Source organism: Colius striatus, chromosome 2, assembly GCF_028858725.1.
Source record: "Colius striatus isolate bColStr4 chromosome 2, bColStr4.1.hap1, whole genome shotgun sequence".
NCBI lineage: Eukaryota > Metazoa > Chordata > Aves > Coliiformes > Coliidae > Colius > Colius striatus.
The window spans coordinates 81937516-81949879 of NC_084760.1; the positions used below are offsets into that span (position 1 = coordinate 81937516).

The 12364-nt window shown below is 42.2% G+C and overlaps 1 protein-coding gene across 8 annotated transcripts in view; it reads left to right on the forward strand.

The window, feature by feature from the left end:
* The first annotated feature begins 582 nt into the window (after positions 1-582).
* Positions 583-12364, forward strand: part of PPP1CB (protein phosphatase 1 catalytic subunit beta) — a 99319-nt gene continuing 87537 nt past the window's right edge. For all 8 annotated transcript variants that reach the window (XR_009818293.1, XR_009818292.1, XR_009818296.1 and 5 more), the window contains exon 1: positions 583-809. Coding sequence is in view for 1 of the 8 variants with exons in the window: in XM_061991291.1 (XP_061847275.1) it covers positions 758-809 (52 nt within the window). In the remaining 7 variants the exon portion in view is untranslated. The remainder of the gene's footprint in view (positions 810-12364) is intronic.

Consider the following 12364-nt stretch of genomic DNA (forward strand, 5'->3'; position numbering starts at 1 on the left):
AAAAGGGGCACCAAGAGCGATGCCAACCATCCCCACATTCACGATGAAGCCCTCTGAGCTGTTCCTTGTGTTACGGAGCCAGCCGGAGGGGCTGTCTAGCCCTCACGACCGGCCACTGCAGGCGTCGTGATAACAGAGACTTCCTCGTCCTGCGCTCTGCGGCGCGAGGCTCGAAGGGGCTGACCCGGAGGAAGCCCCCCGGCTCAGGGGCCCGGGCTGGGTAAGGCCGGCTCGGGGCGCATGAGCCGGGCAGCTCCCTCCTGCCATACCAGCGTCTGCAGGGCGGCCTGGTGCCCGGCCCGCCGAGCACTACCCATACAGGGTCGCACCCGTACGACCCATCGACCAGTCGAGCACCCTGGCGGGAGGGTCTGTGGAGCTGTGCGCACGCGCCGCGGAGCCCGCCAGCACCTTCGACGCCTGCGCGGTACCTGGAGCGCGGCGCGGCTTAGCCGCGGCGGCGGGCGAGGCGGGAGGAGCGAGGGGGCGCATGCGCGCTGGGGGCTCCTGAGGCGGGGAGGAGGTGCAGGGAGGAGGGGTGGCCGAGTCCCCCCATTTAGTGGTGAGGGAGCGGGAGCGGCGCTTGGGGCTGCTAGCGCGGGAGAAGCCAGGTGGCCGCAGGGGACTGTCGGAGGGGGGTGGGGGGGGAAGAGCGCCACCACAGCTGCAGCCACCACTCCCTGTTCCTGCTCCTCCTCCCTGAAGCGCCCTTCACCCCGCCCTCTCCCCGCCCGGGACCGAGTCTGGTGGCCACAAAATGGCGGATGGGGAGCTGAACGTGGACAGCCTCATCACCCGGCTGCTGGAAGGTGAGCCAGGCGCCGGGCGGCCCCGCCTGCCTTCCTGCCTGCCTCCTCACGCGTGGAGGGCGAGAGGGCACCGTCGCTTCCCCCGGGGAGCCGACTCTGCCGGCGGGGCGGGGGGGAAGCGGGCGGGGCAGGCTCGTCCCGCGCTGCGGCCGGGGGCGCGAGGGCAGCGCCTCCGTCGGGGCCCGGCGTGGCGGCTGGGACGGTGCTTGTCTCGCCTCGTCTCGTGGGAGCCCCGGGCCTGGCCCCGCGGAGCCCCTCGGAGGAAGGGAGGAGGGGCATTGAAGCGCGCTGTCGGCCCTGTTAACGCGCGGGAGTCCGTCCTCACTGGGTAGCTGAAGTGGTCACTTTCATACTTAAACAAGCAAACAGACAAACGAACCCCAAAAGAGCGCCTCGCATTTCATTTTCCCTTTTCCACCCCACCGCAGTTGCCTGGCTGAGTGCGAGCTGGGGGAAGCCTCTCTCGCTGAGCTATGGGCGGCCTTATCCCTTCCTCCGGTGAGGTTACCCGCAGTATTCTGTGTTCAAAATTGTGTGTCCAGGCTGTATGAGGTAGGGAGTTAAGTGTAAGTGAGCGTCAGGGGAAGCAGAGGGTTTCGTTGCGCTGGTGTTTCGCTGCTTGCCTACGGGGCACTCTCCGAAAGTGGCTTTCACGGATGGCTAATAAAAACTATGTGTGTATTAAATAGCGAGTCGTTCCTTTAAATTGAGGAAGCTGCCTTACTCATTGCTTTTGGAGAAGCTGAGAAGTTATTGCTAACATTATCTTTTTATTTAAGTTATTTCCCGAATGTTTAGTCTTCTTAGGCCCTCTTCTCCCATTAATCTTTCATTCCACACTCAACAAAATTCTGGTATGCTGGAGAGTACGTGCATGGGTATGTGCTGTTCGCTTACTTGGTTGCTGTACTCATTAAATATTTGTATCACTTTGCAGAAGCCTCATAGAAATGAATTTATGGAGTAGGTACAGTTCTGGAAGTGAAACAACTTTTCTAAGTCTGAAAGTTTTGTTTACCTGAGTTATTTTTACAAAGCAGAATTATTCGGGCTTTGAGATTTTTTTAGTAGTTGGTATCTGATGTTTTTAGATGTGAAATGTAATTGTGGACAATAAAATCAGTATTTTAAAACACATAAATGGCTTTGAGCAATTGTGATTTAAGGTGTGTAGTGTAGTATGAAGAAACCTGCAGGTATCATCAGTCAAAGTTTATCTTTGATCACTAATACAGATAAAACTCCCTTTTTCTGCATGTTGAAACCCAGATTAGTACGGAGGTTTTTAAGGTAAACCAAATAGTAACCTTGTAAACATGGACATCATCTTGCAGATTTTTGGGGGATGTCAAAATACATGTACCTATGTTGGTGGTAGGTTTTAAAAAATATATTGGGAGATTACTTTTTGCTCAACAGTTTAGTTACTTAGATTGCTTTAATAGGAGAGGATTCTACCGTGTTTTGGTATGCAACTTGTTGGATTGTTCTGCTCTCTGTTATCTAAGTATTGCTCTGCATGTGCTGTTTTTTTAACAGAGACTTTTAAAATACGTGTTCAATACCTTTTACATGTGCCATTAATACTTGTGTTGCAGCTTACTAGGTTTTTGGGTTGTGATTGGGTGCCTTGTGTCCGAGCAACCTAATCTGTGCTTTGTGTTCCATAGTACTTTAATCTTTAGGGATGCGTATGTGCAACTTCAGAGCCAAGCTTTGCTTATAATTTTTAATCTCTTATTTCTCAGTCTGTTTCTTCCTCTGAGCACAAATTGGGAAGATCCTTAGGGAAAATGGGGTGGTTTTTTTTTCAGTTTGTCATCTATTAATAGTAGTAGAGTGCCTTGCACAACACCTTGCTTCTGAAAGGGAATAGATTCTTGCAGACTGCTTTATTTAAAAAAACAAAACAACAAAACCTCTTCGAAGAATGCATTGTGTAGAAATTTTTTTTTTGCTTCCATTTGACATCTTTTATTTGTTGTACTGCAAGTGTGTAATATTGTAAGCTGTGGTTCGAATAGTAGTTTTTCACAGTGAGGAAGGCTTTTTATTTTTTTGACAATTGGCAGCTCGCATTCTGGAGTTCATGCTGTTGTTTAGCTGCCCTGTTCTTGTAAAGGGAGTACAAATCCCTCCCCATACTGCTTGCACAATAAAATTTCTATTGACTCTTATCTCTGGAGCAATTAATTAGTTTAAAGCAAGTGTTTTGTCTCCATTACTGACACTTCAACTTTGACTTAAAGGATAAGGGCATGTGGCTTTTGAGCTGTAAAAAAGCACACTGAAGTAAGAAAAAGACGATTTTATGACATTGTCATGTGGAACATATTTGGCCCTTTTGGTTACTTTTAAGATAAGTGGATGGCTTGAATAGCAGTTGACAATTGTCTCTCAGTGGCTGCTGCATGTAAATTTTAAAGGGTAACAAATACATGTTGAAAGCCACTGCAAGGGGAAGCTTTCCTGCTGTCATTGGGTTGCTGGCTGGTGATACCTGTTTCTAGATTGTGATATTAGCTGTCATTAATTCTTGCTCTTTAATTAGGTTACTCTGTTTTTACATTCAAGACTACGTATCGTAGGGTTATATGACCTATTAACTTGGCGCTTGATTGGAGTTACCTACTTAGATCATCTTACCCTCCATGCATTGTGGTTTGGTTTGTTTTTTTAGGTGTTTTGGGTTTTTTTTCCAGATATCAGTATGAGGTGGCCTAGAGCTAGGCTGCTTGGGAGAACTCAGCAAGAACTTGTTCCCACCCCCCAACACATGTGCATGCATGCTTATTCTTGACTTTGTACTTAGTTTAGAGATGTTTTGAGTGCTGAAAGCCAGATAACGCAAGTTAAATTGAGGATAGTTTTCTGAAAAGTTCAACTAAACTGTAGTTTAATCGCAGTAGTCTTCTAGGACATTAGCTTTTATTTCCATGTTCTTTTCACATGCCAGGTTCTTAAGTGGTGAAGTTAGGTATGATAAGTTTGTTTTGCCTGACTTTTTCTCGTGCAACGTGTTTCGTACTTGTTTACTAGTTAGTGGTACTTCATGAGTGAATTCTATTTGGAGGAAAGTAAAACTGAAGTGTATACTGTATGCATAAAATCTGAACGTAGCAATGCTTTCTTGTATTTGTTTTACCTGTAGACTTAAATTCCCATTCCTATTTCTTTATTAGAAGAGTGAGGGAGATGCTACTGCTCTTAGATGTGTGTGCCTGACTGATCTTGGAGATACTTTGAACTTTGATATAAGTTGGTTTGGTTTTTTTATGAGTGAATCTGCAAAGGTTTGTAGATCACGTAAACACGTAGTTCCATGGCATTGCTGAAACTCTTTTGGGTGAATATGTGACTATGAAAGCGAATAAGCCAAATTAGTCTTAAGACTGTTTTCTACCTGCAGTGGTATTCAGAATTCTAGTCAGGCTTAGTTGTGTGGTAATGCACAAAAAGATGGTAGTCACATTTTTTTGCTTCACTGTACAGGATTTTTTTTGTGTTGGCTTTTTCCTTCCTCCCTTCCCAGCTATGCCATCTGGTGGATAGATTTTCCATGTCCATTCTATCTGTGGACTGCATGGGAGTATGCACTCATGTGAGACTGCTGTCAGTACAACAGATGTAAAATGTAGAATCATAGAGAGGTTTGGGTTTGGAGGGACCTTTAGAAGTCATCTAGTCCAACGCCTTTGCAGTGAGCAGGGACATCTTCAACTAGATCGAGTTGCTCAGAGTGCTGTCCAACTTGCCTTTGAATGTTTCCAGGGATAGGCATCTGCCACCTCTGGACAGTCTAATAGTAAAAAATTTCTTCCTTATATCTGGTCTGAATCTACTCTGTCGTAGGTTTTAAAGTAAAACCTTGTCCTATTGCAACAGGCCTTACTAAGAAGTTTTCCCCTATCTTTCTTATAAGCACACTTGAGTGCTTATAAGTATTGGAAGGTTGCAATAAGGTCACCCCATAGCCTTCTCTTTTCCAGGATGAACAGAAAGTTTTTCTTAATTATTTTTTTTTCTTCTTGATTTCTGCAGCTGAAATTTCTGCACATTTGTGTTGTGTTTTGTCCATCTAGGGACACCATGGATCCCTCTTTGGGAAATGCCCTGAAATCTGCAAACATGCTGAGCTAAACAGATACAATAGACTTACATTTAAGCCAGACTCTAAACTAATTAAAATTTGATGTGTGGAAAAGTTCCCTCTGTATCAGAGGAAGGATGGTGGAAGACTTATGACCTTACTTGCAAGGAGTACTGTGGATGGTATTAAGTAAGACTGCCATATTTCTGACCAGGTGGGCTTCCTGCTTCTGTGCTGCATATGTCTGAAGTTCTGGATATAAGACAGCCTGTCTGGACTGGACTTTATGCAGTTTTAAATATATAGTGTCTATCTTGGTAAACACTAAAGTTTACCATATGGAAGAGAGGATGTACTTGGAGGAAACCTAAACACTTAGTAGCCTTCAATATAAGCTACATTCCTGTGAAGACAGTTTCTTTATATAGCTGTACAAACAAGTTTACCTTGCCTATGCAAGACCTCTTCCTTGCCTAAATCTAGATAACCTGTTTGAAAAGAGCAATTTACATTCATTTGGTGAAACTTTGTGGATCTGCTGTAAACCAAAATTGTTCTTGGTGACACTAAGAGATCTCCTAGTCTTCATAGTATTGATCCACTGAGAAAGCTGGGAAATACTTATCCAAGAGAGTTGTCAGACTTTTGAGTAGATGTGGAGAATGATTATTGCCTCAGTATTTATCTCAAAATGTGGCTTTCTTCAGATTGCCTTAATAACAGCTGGTTACATAGTGCTCTTAGTGTCACATGATGTCTCTTAAGATAGCTGCAACCTTCATTTTCTTCTGATTTCAGAGGTCTTGCAGGTTGTGATGAAGGTAGACATCAGAATGTTCAGTTTTTTTCAAATGGGAGTTGGATTTTAAATGTTTATGAAGTACTTGAAATTTTCCTTATTAGATTGTGTTACAGAGCTACCAACCTAATGTACTCAACAGTATAGTTATTCTTTGGTTAGTCTTAACTAATCAATGCATCTAGCCAGGCTGATGGTGTGGTGTGATACAGAAGTAGTGCTTGCAGTTTCATGAGCTTTTAACTGATACTGAAAAAGAGGCAGTTGTAGAGAAAAAAAATAGACCTTAATCTGTTGCAGAAGAATATAAACAAACCACAGAGCAGAACCTTGAATAAACAAGGGTTATTACCTGGTTCAGTGTAAAGTCTTTGGATAATCTGCTATTAGATAAGTGAACAAGGAGAAAATGAGTTTCTTGCAAATGATGTAGTTTTGAAATAGTCCTCAGAGAGAAGGAAAACAGGTAGTTTTCATTTATTTCTAGGAGTGTAGGTATTGTACAGGTTGAAGGGATAGAAAGAAGAATAACATTTGTTTCTGGGTTTATGCAGCAGTGCAGATATCAGCCAGTTCATTCTTAGCTTTGTAAGTGTATGACAAATGGGATAGTTGGCTTGAAATGGCACTGAAGGCCAGGAGCGGAGCATCGGGCCACGTGTGCTGGTTTTCTATGATTCTGGCTGGTTGTTTTTCCACTTGAAGGTTACATGATTCAGTTACTGTTTCACTTATGTATTCTGCAGCACAGTTTTTGAGTCATTCCATGTCTTGCTCATGGTAAAGGTAAGTCATAGTATAGAAGGAGAAAAATATTGGTTTTATTTAATACAGATAAGAGGGTTTTTAATACTTGATCATTGCGATTAAATGTTCATTAGTGACCACCAAATGTAAGCTTTTTAAAAAAGAGGGGAAAAAACCCCACCATCACAGTATATGGTTCAGCACTGTGGAGTCAGGCATACTATATTTGGTTATTACTCAGTAAGGTCAGATGCTGTACTCAGCAAAGGGGGCGGGGGGGGTATGTGTAGAGGAATCTGCTCAGCTACAACCTGAGGTTGCGTCTCATGTGATATGTATCTGGTTCATAACATGAACATAGAAAAGAACCTGGTTACTGCTACCTCTTACTGTTATGTGATTTGCCTCTGTACATAGGCTAGATGACCTTGGTTTCTCAGAACCATCTTCTGTGCAGTTTGTGCCTTTTTTTTTAATGCAAAGCTTGAGACAAAGCTTTTGTATGTATATCCCACATAACTATATTAGTTAAATACCTGAGAAATTTGAGAGATGCAGAAGTCATGTTAAACCTTACCTTTTTGTATTCCAACCTCAGCAACATTTCTCCTTAGTACTTCTCGGGAGTTAAGAAATAACTTTGTAACTTATCTCTACCTTCCTCAAATTTTAGGAATTTTGTTAGCACTACTTTAGACGAAAAGGAAGCCAAACTTTGAGAAGAAAACTTAGATTGTTTCATGGGATTTTTATGCTAGTTTATACTTCCAAATGGACTAGAACAGGAATTATTACCACTTTCTATAATACAGTGTACTGAGATGCTTCTGCCTTATCCTATGCTAATTGCGTGAGCTTTAGGTTTGAGTTGAATCAAGCAAACAGTAAATATAGACCAATACCAAGCATTAGGGTTGCATATTTTGATTACAGAATGGAATGACTAATATGTAATCTTTCAGTCTTGAATTCATCAGTTCTTGGAACTGCATGGTACAGAATGACTGAGACCACTGGTTTGTGGAACTGCTATGTAAGGAAGCAGGTGGTCCCTGAAAGCAAATACAACAGGTGAAGGTTGATGTAGGAACCCTTGTGTGTTTTCAAGGGCTTACTTGGGTATCCCCCAACCCAACTTTACACACTAGTATCTAATGGTGCTCCTTCTTCATAATCATCGATTCTGATGGATAGTGTATATATTTTAAGACTGTCAATTCAAATTTGGGTTATTATGTTTGGTTATTTTCCTCATTGAAAATTACAGATTTGGGCAGGTCATTACTCTGCAGCAAATGTTTGTTACATAAATCCTGCTAAAATAAGCAATCACTCTGTTCTTCAGCAAGATACTTCATATCAAGGGTATCCAGTGAAGGCAAATTTATTAAGGTTTTAAGATTACTTGATTGTAAAAGCACAGTTCTTCAGGGTGAAAAACCTCCCAAGAAGGCTGATTATTTTCAGTGGGAAGTTTGGGTGATACACCCTAGGAATGGTGCAAGTCTTTGCTGTGTACACCATGCAGAGGAAATGTATGTTCAGCAATATTCTTCTTACTGATTTGAACAAAGCTCTGTCAGGACTTCATTTATATTATTCTTGTCCACCGGTGCAACACATCAGTGAAAGCCATTCTAAGCTTGTTTTCGTTACAGCAGTTCTGAAACTTTGAAAACTGTTTGCTGGCTTAACTATTGATGTTTTACTGCAAGGTAGGGAGTGACTGCTTCTGAATGACATCTGAACAATTTAAATAACAGAAAATATTTTGAGAGAGTAGATGTTTTCCTTTCCAAAATGAAAGACACTTCTAATACCCAATGTAGAATTCCTCAAACCATGAAAATGTATAACTTGAATTTTAGAAATGCTGAAAGAAGGTAATTTCATAACATGTTTCCAAAATTAATGTAAGGATTATGTGGGTTTTTTTACAAGTATTAAGTAATGCCACCTTTACTTTCCAAGTCTAGTCTGCTCTTATTAAGAGGCTGTTTAGGATTCATCAGATACTCCAAAGTACCTTGAAGTACCAAGAAAGAGTTAAATATCATAGTTGTTAATCACCAATAATTAAAAATTCTACAGAAGATGTGGGGGAGGCTGTGGAGTTGTAAGCTTGTGGGAGTTGCTTGTGTACAATTTGTAAAATTGCATGCTTGCAGCCTTGTGTTGTAGTTTGGAGTTGATTTTATATATATATATATACACATATACACACATACACACACACACTCTGGCAAAACACATCTCTAAGCCATAATTTCAGAAATAAGCTTTGGCTGTAGTGAATGTGAAAAGCCGCAGAATCAGCTGCTTAGTTCTTCACTAGTCCTAGGCCAAATTCATAGTGGATATATTCTCCAGCCTGGGAATTCATCTGGATTATGTTTTTCTTTTGTTATCAATGACATAGCTAACTTTGAGGCTGCATAAAGGCCTCTGCCTGCAAAAAAAAAAAAAGAGTGTAGGGAGGAGGCTGCATCTTACAGATGAGGAAAGACTGCGGAAGCTGGGGCTGTTTATAGTCTAGAGAAGAGGAGACTGAGGGGGATCTCATTAATATTTACAAGTATATAAATGGTGGATGTCAGGAGATTGGGGCATCCCTTTTTTCTATTGTATCTAGTGACAGGACAAGGGGTAATGGAGTGAAGCTGGAACACAAAAAGTTCCATTTAAACAAAAGGAAAAACTATTTTACTGTTCAGGCACAGGCTGCCCAGAGAGTGTGGAGTCTCCTTCGTTGGAGGTCTTCAGGACTCGCCTGGACATGTTCCTATGAGACCCGATCTAGGTGAACCTGCTTTAGCAGGGAGGTTGTACTAGATGATCTCTAAAGGTCTCTTCCAACCCTTACTATTCTATGATTCCATAAATATTGATTACCTCAATTTTATGAGATTTAGGAGAAGTTTTAATGTTATGCCAAAACCAAGAGTGTTTTGTCCAGTAAACAGGACACCTGTGGTATTGGAGAACACAGTATAAATGCTTAGATCAGCTCTGCGTACCACAGCTGATTTAGTAATTGTAGAAACTTCTATTAATGATGCCCTAAAATGAGCACCTTATTTAAAAGTAAGAGGCAAGCCAGAAGCAGTGTGGCAGCATAGGTTAAATGTATTTTCTCTCATTTGTGAAAGAATGTGGCAAAACTCATGCTCATACAACTTCTGATGGACAGTACTTGACCCACTTTCCTCAGTGTTACTTATTCCTCTCCAGCACTGTCAGAAATAGTGTGACCAGTACGGCCAAGGAAGTGCCTGTACTCCTGTACGTGGCACTGGTGAGGCCACACATTGAGTACTGTGTTCATTTCTGAGCCCTTCACTGCAAGAATGGCATTGAAGTGCTGGAGCGTGTCCTGAGACAGTCAACGAAGCTGGTGAAGGGTCTAGAGAACAAGTCTGATGGGAAGCTGCTGAGGGAGCTGGTGATGTTTAGCTTGGAGAAGATCACTCTCTACAACTGCCTGAAGGGAGTTGTAGTGAGGTGGGGTTGATCTCTCTAGTAATGAATGATAGGACACAAGCAAACGAGCTCAAGTTGTGCCAAGGGAGGTTTAGATTAGATATTAGACAACTTTGTAACTGTGAGGGTTATTAAGCATTGGAATGGGCTGTCCCAGACACCATCCCTGGAGATACTGAAAAGACACATAGATGAAGTGCTGTGGGATATGGTTTAGTGATGGGCTTGGCACTGTGAGATTAATGGTTGGTCTTGATGATCTTAAAGGTCTTTTCCAACCAAAATGATTCTCTGATTCTGTCTTGCATAGTCTCCTACTTTCTGGCATGACTTTGGATGGATTAAAAAAATTACTGTCTTTGCTGAAGTGTTTCTTCCCTGCCCCAGTGTGACTCAGGTCTTGAATTACAAACTGTGGTTAGTAGACTTGCAAAGGTTATGTAGATGCAGAGACTATTTTAATATTGATTAGTTCAGCTTTTGGATTACTATAGGATCTATAGCTCGACAGTACAATGCATATAGTTGCCTTTAATTCTCTTTTTTCCTTGCTATGTCACTTTGCTTTAAGCTCCAGGCACCAAACATAGTTGTGGCGCAGCACTATGGATGTGGGGTTGTGTATTACAACAGGAATTGTTGTCCCAACCAAAGACTTTTATGTAAATCAAAGCTCATCTACAGCATCTCTGTCTTAAAGAGAATTAATTTATGTCTAGTGTTGGGATGCTCTTTCTTCTTTGGATAGATGACAACCACTGAAAATTACGTTTTTCCCAATGCTGTTAAAGGCTTTTTGTGAGCTACAGTTTCTATAATGCATGCAGCTATGACTTGCGTATTTTAGAAATGGTCACCTGTAGTAATTCGTAGTCTGAAAAACACCATTTACACTCTTGATCTCATTCTAATAACCTTCTCTCAAATCTATTCTTGGGGATTTGTCTTTTGGAAAACAGTGTATTCCAGATATGCTTTTGTTTACAGTCTATAAAGTCCTCATCTGGGTCAAGAAAACTCAAAGTTCTAGTTGTAGTGTGAGTTGGAGAAAGATAGGCTTAGTTTTGCTCTTTGTCTGTGTACCACAGCTGTGCAACAGCTGTTTGCATGACTACTTGGTGAACCTTTCAGTGCCTTTGTGAACCCAGTGAAGTGTTGAGGCTTCCAGGGTCACAGTAGCATCTTGTTTATCTGTATGTAGTATGTTTATTGATGATCAGAGGCTTGTGGGAGAAAACATTCCTCTGTAAATATGCTATTGATTATTGGTCCTTATTTCACAAGGAAAAGAAACTTCCCCAAGCTTTGTGCTCCATCAAAGGTAACTGAGTGTACATGTTCATTACATGGAGCTGCTGACTGTTTGGATGGAGGGTGCATTTGCAAGGGTGCAGTGGCCCAAATGTGTACACTTCCCAAGGGCTGGAAGTAACCACAATCATGAGGTGTGTATAGTCTCCTCTTCCCAGTGTTACATAGTTGACATAGTTGTAGAAACTTCTCTTATCTGGGGAATCTGAAGTGGGGTAATAAGATACTGCCTTTGTTTATTAGTTTGTCTGTTAAGGACTTGCAACATTTGAGGCTCTACTGTAAAAAGTAAAGCTGACATCGAGGTACTGGACAAACTCATGGCAGTTAGTAAATGTTGAATGTTTGTACTAACAAATAAAGATGATCTGATCAGGGATGTGAAGACTGGGGGCAGACTTGGCTTCAGTGACTATGAGATGATGGATTTCAAGATCCTGTGTGGAAGCAGCAGGACAGCAAGCAGGATTGTGACCTTGGACTTCAGGAGAGATAACTTTGGCCTTTTCAGACACTTTCTTGGAGGAATCCCATGGACTAGGACTCTAAAAGGTAGGAAAAGCTGATCAATCTTTTAAGTGCCACTTCCTCCAAGCCTGTGTATCCTCATGAATAAAAAATTGGATGAAGTAGGTAAGAGGCCTGAATGGATGGTCAAGGAGCTCCTGAGGCAACTCAAGTGGAAGACTGCAGGCTATGGAATGTGGGAAAATGGATTTGGTTACTTGGGAAGAGTATACCAATGTCATCAGAGTATGCAGGGATGAAACAAGGCTAAAACTCTCTTGAAATAGAATCTTGCAAAGGATTTAAAGCAAAAAGGGCTTCTTCAAGTACATCTGCAGCAAAAGGAGGACTAGAGAGAAAATGAGCCTGCTGCTGAATGAGGTGTGTGCACTGGTGATGAAGGATAAAGACAAGGCAGAGCTACTGAACGCCTTCTCTGCTTCAGTCTTTACACCCAAGGCTTCTGCTTGGGAATCCCAGCATGTGGAGGATAGAGGGAAGGTCTGGAGAAATGAGGAACTTCCTTTGGTTCAGGAGAATTGGGTTAGGGATCTGCTACACAAACTGAAAACTCACAGATCTGTGGGACCTGATGGGATGCATACACGAGTGTTAAGGGAG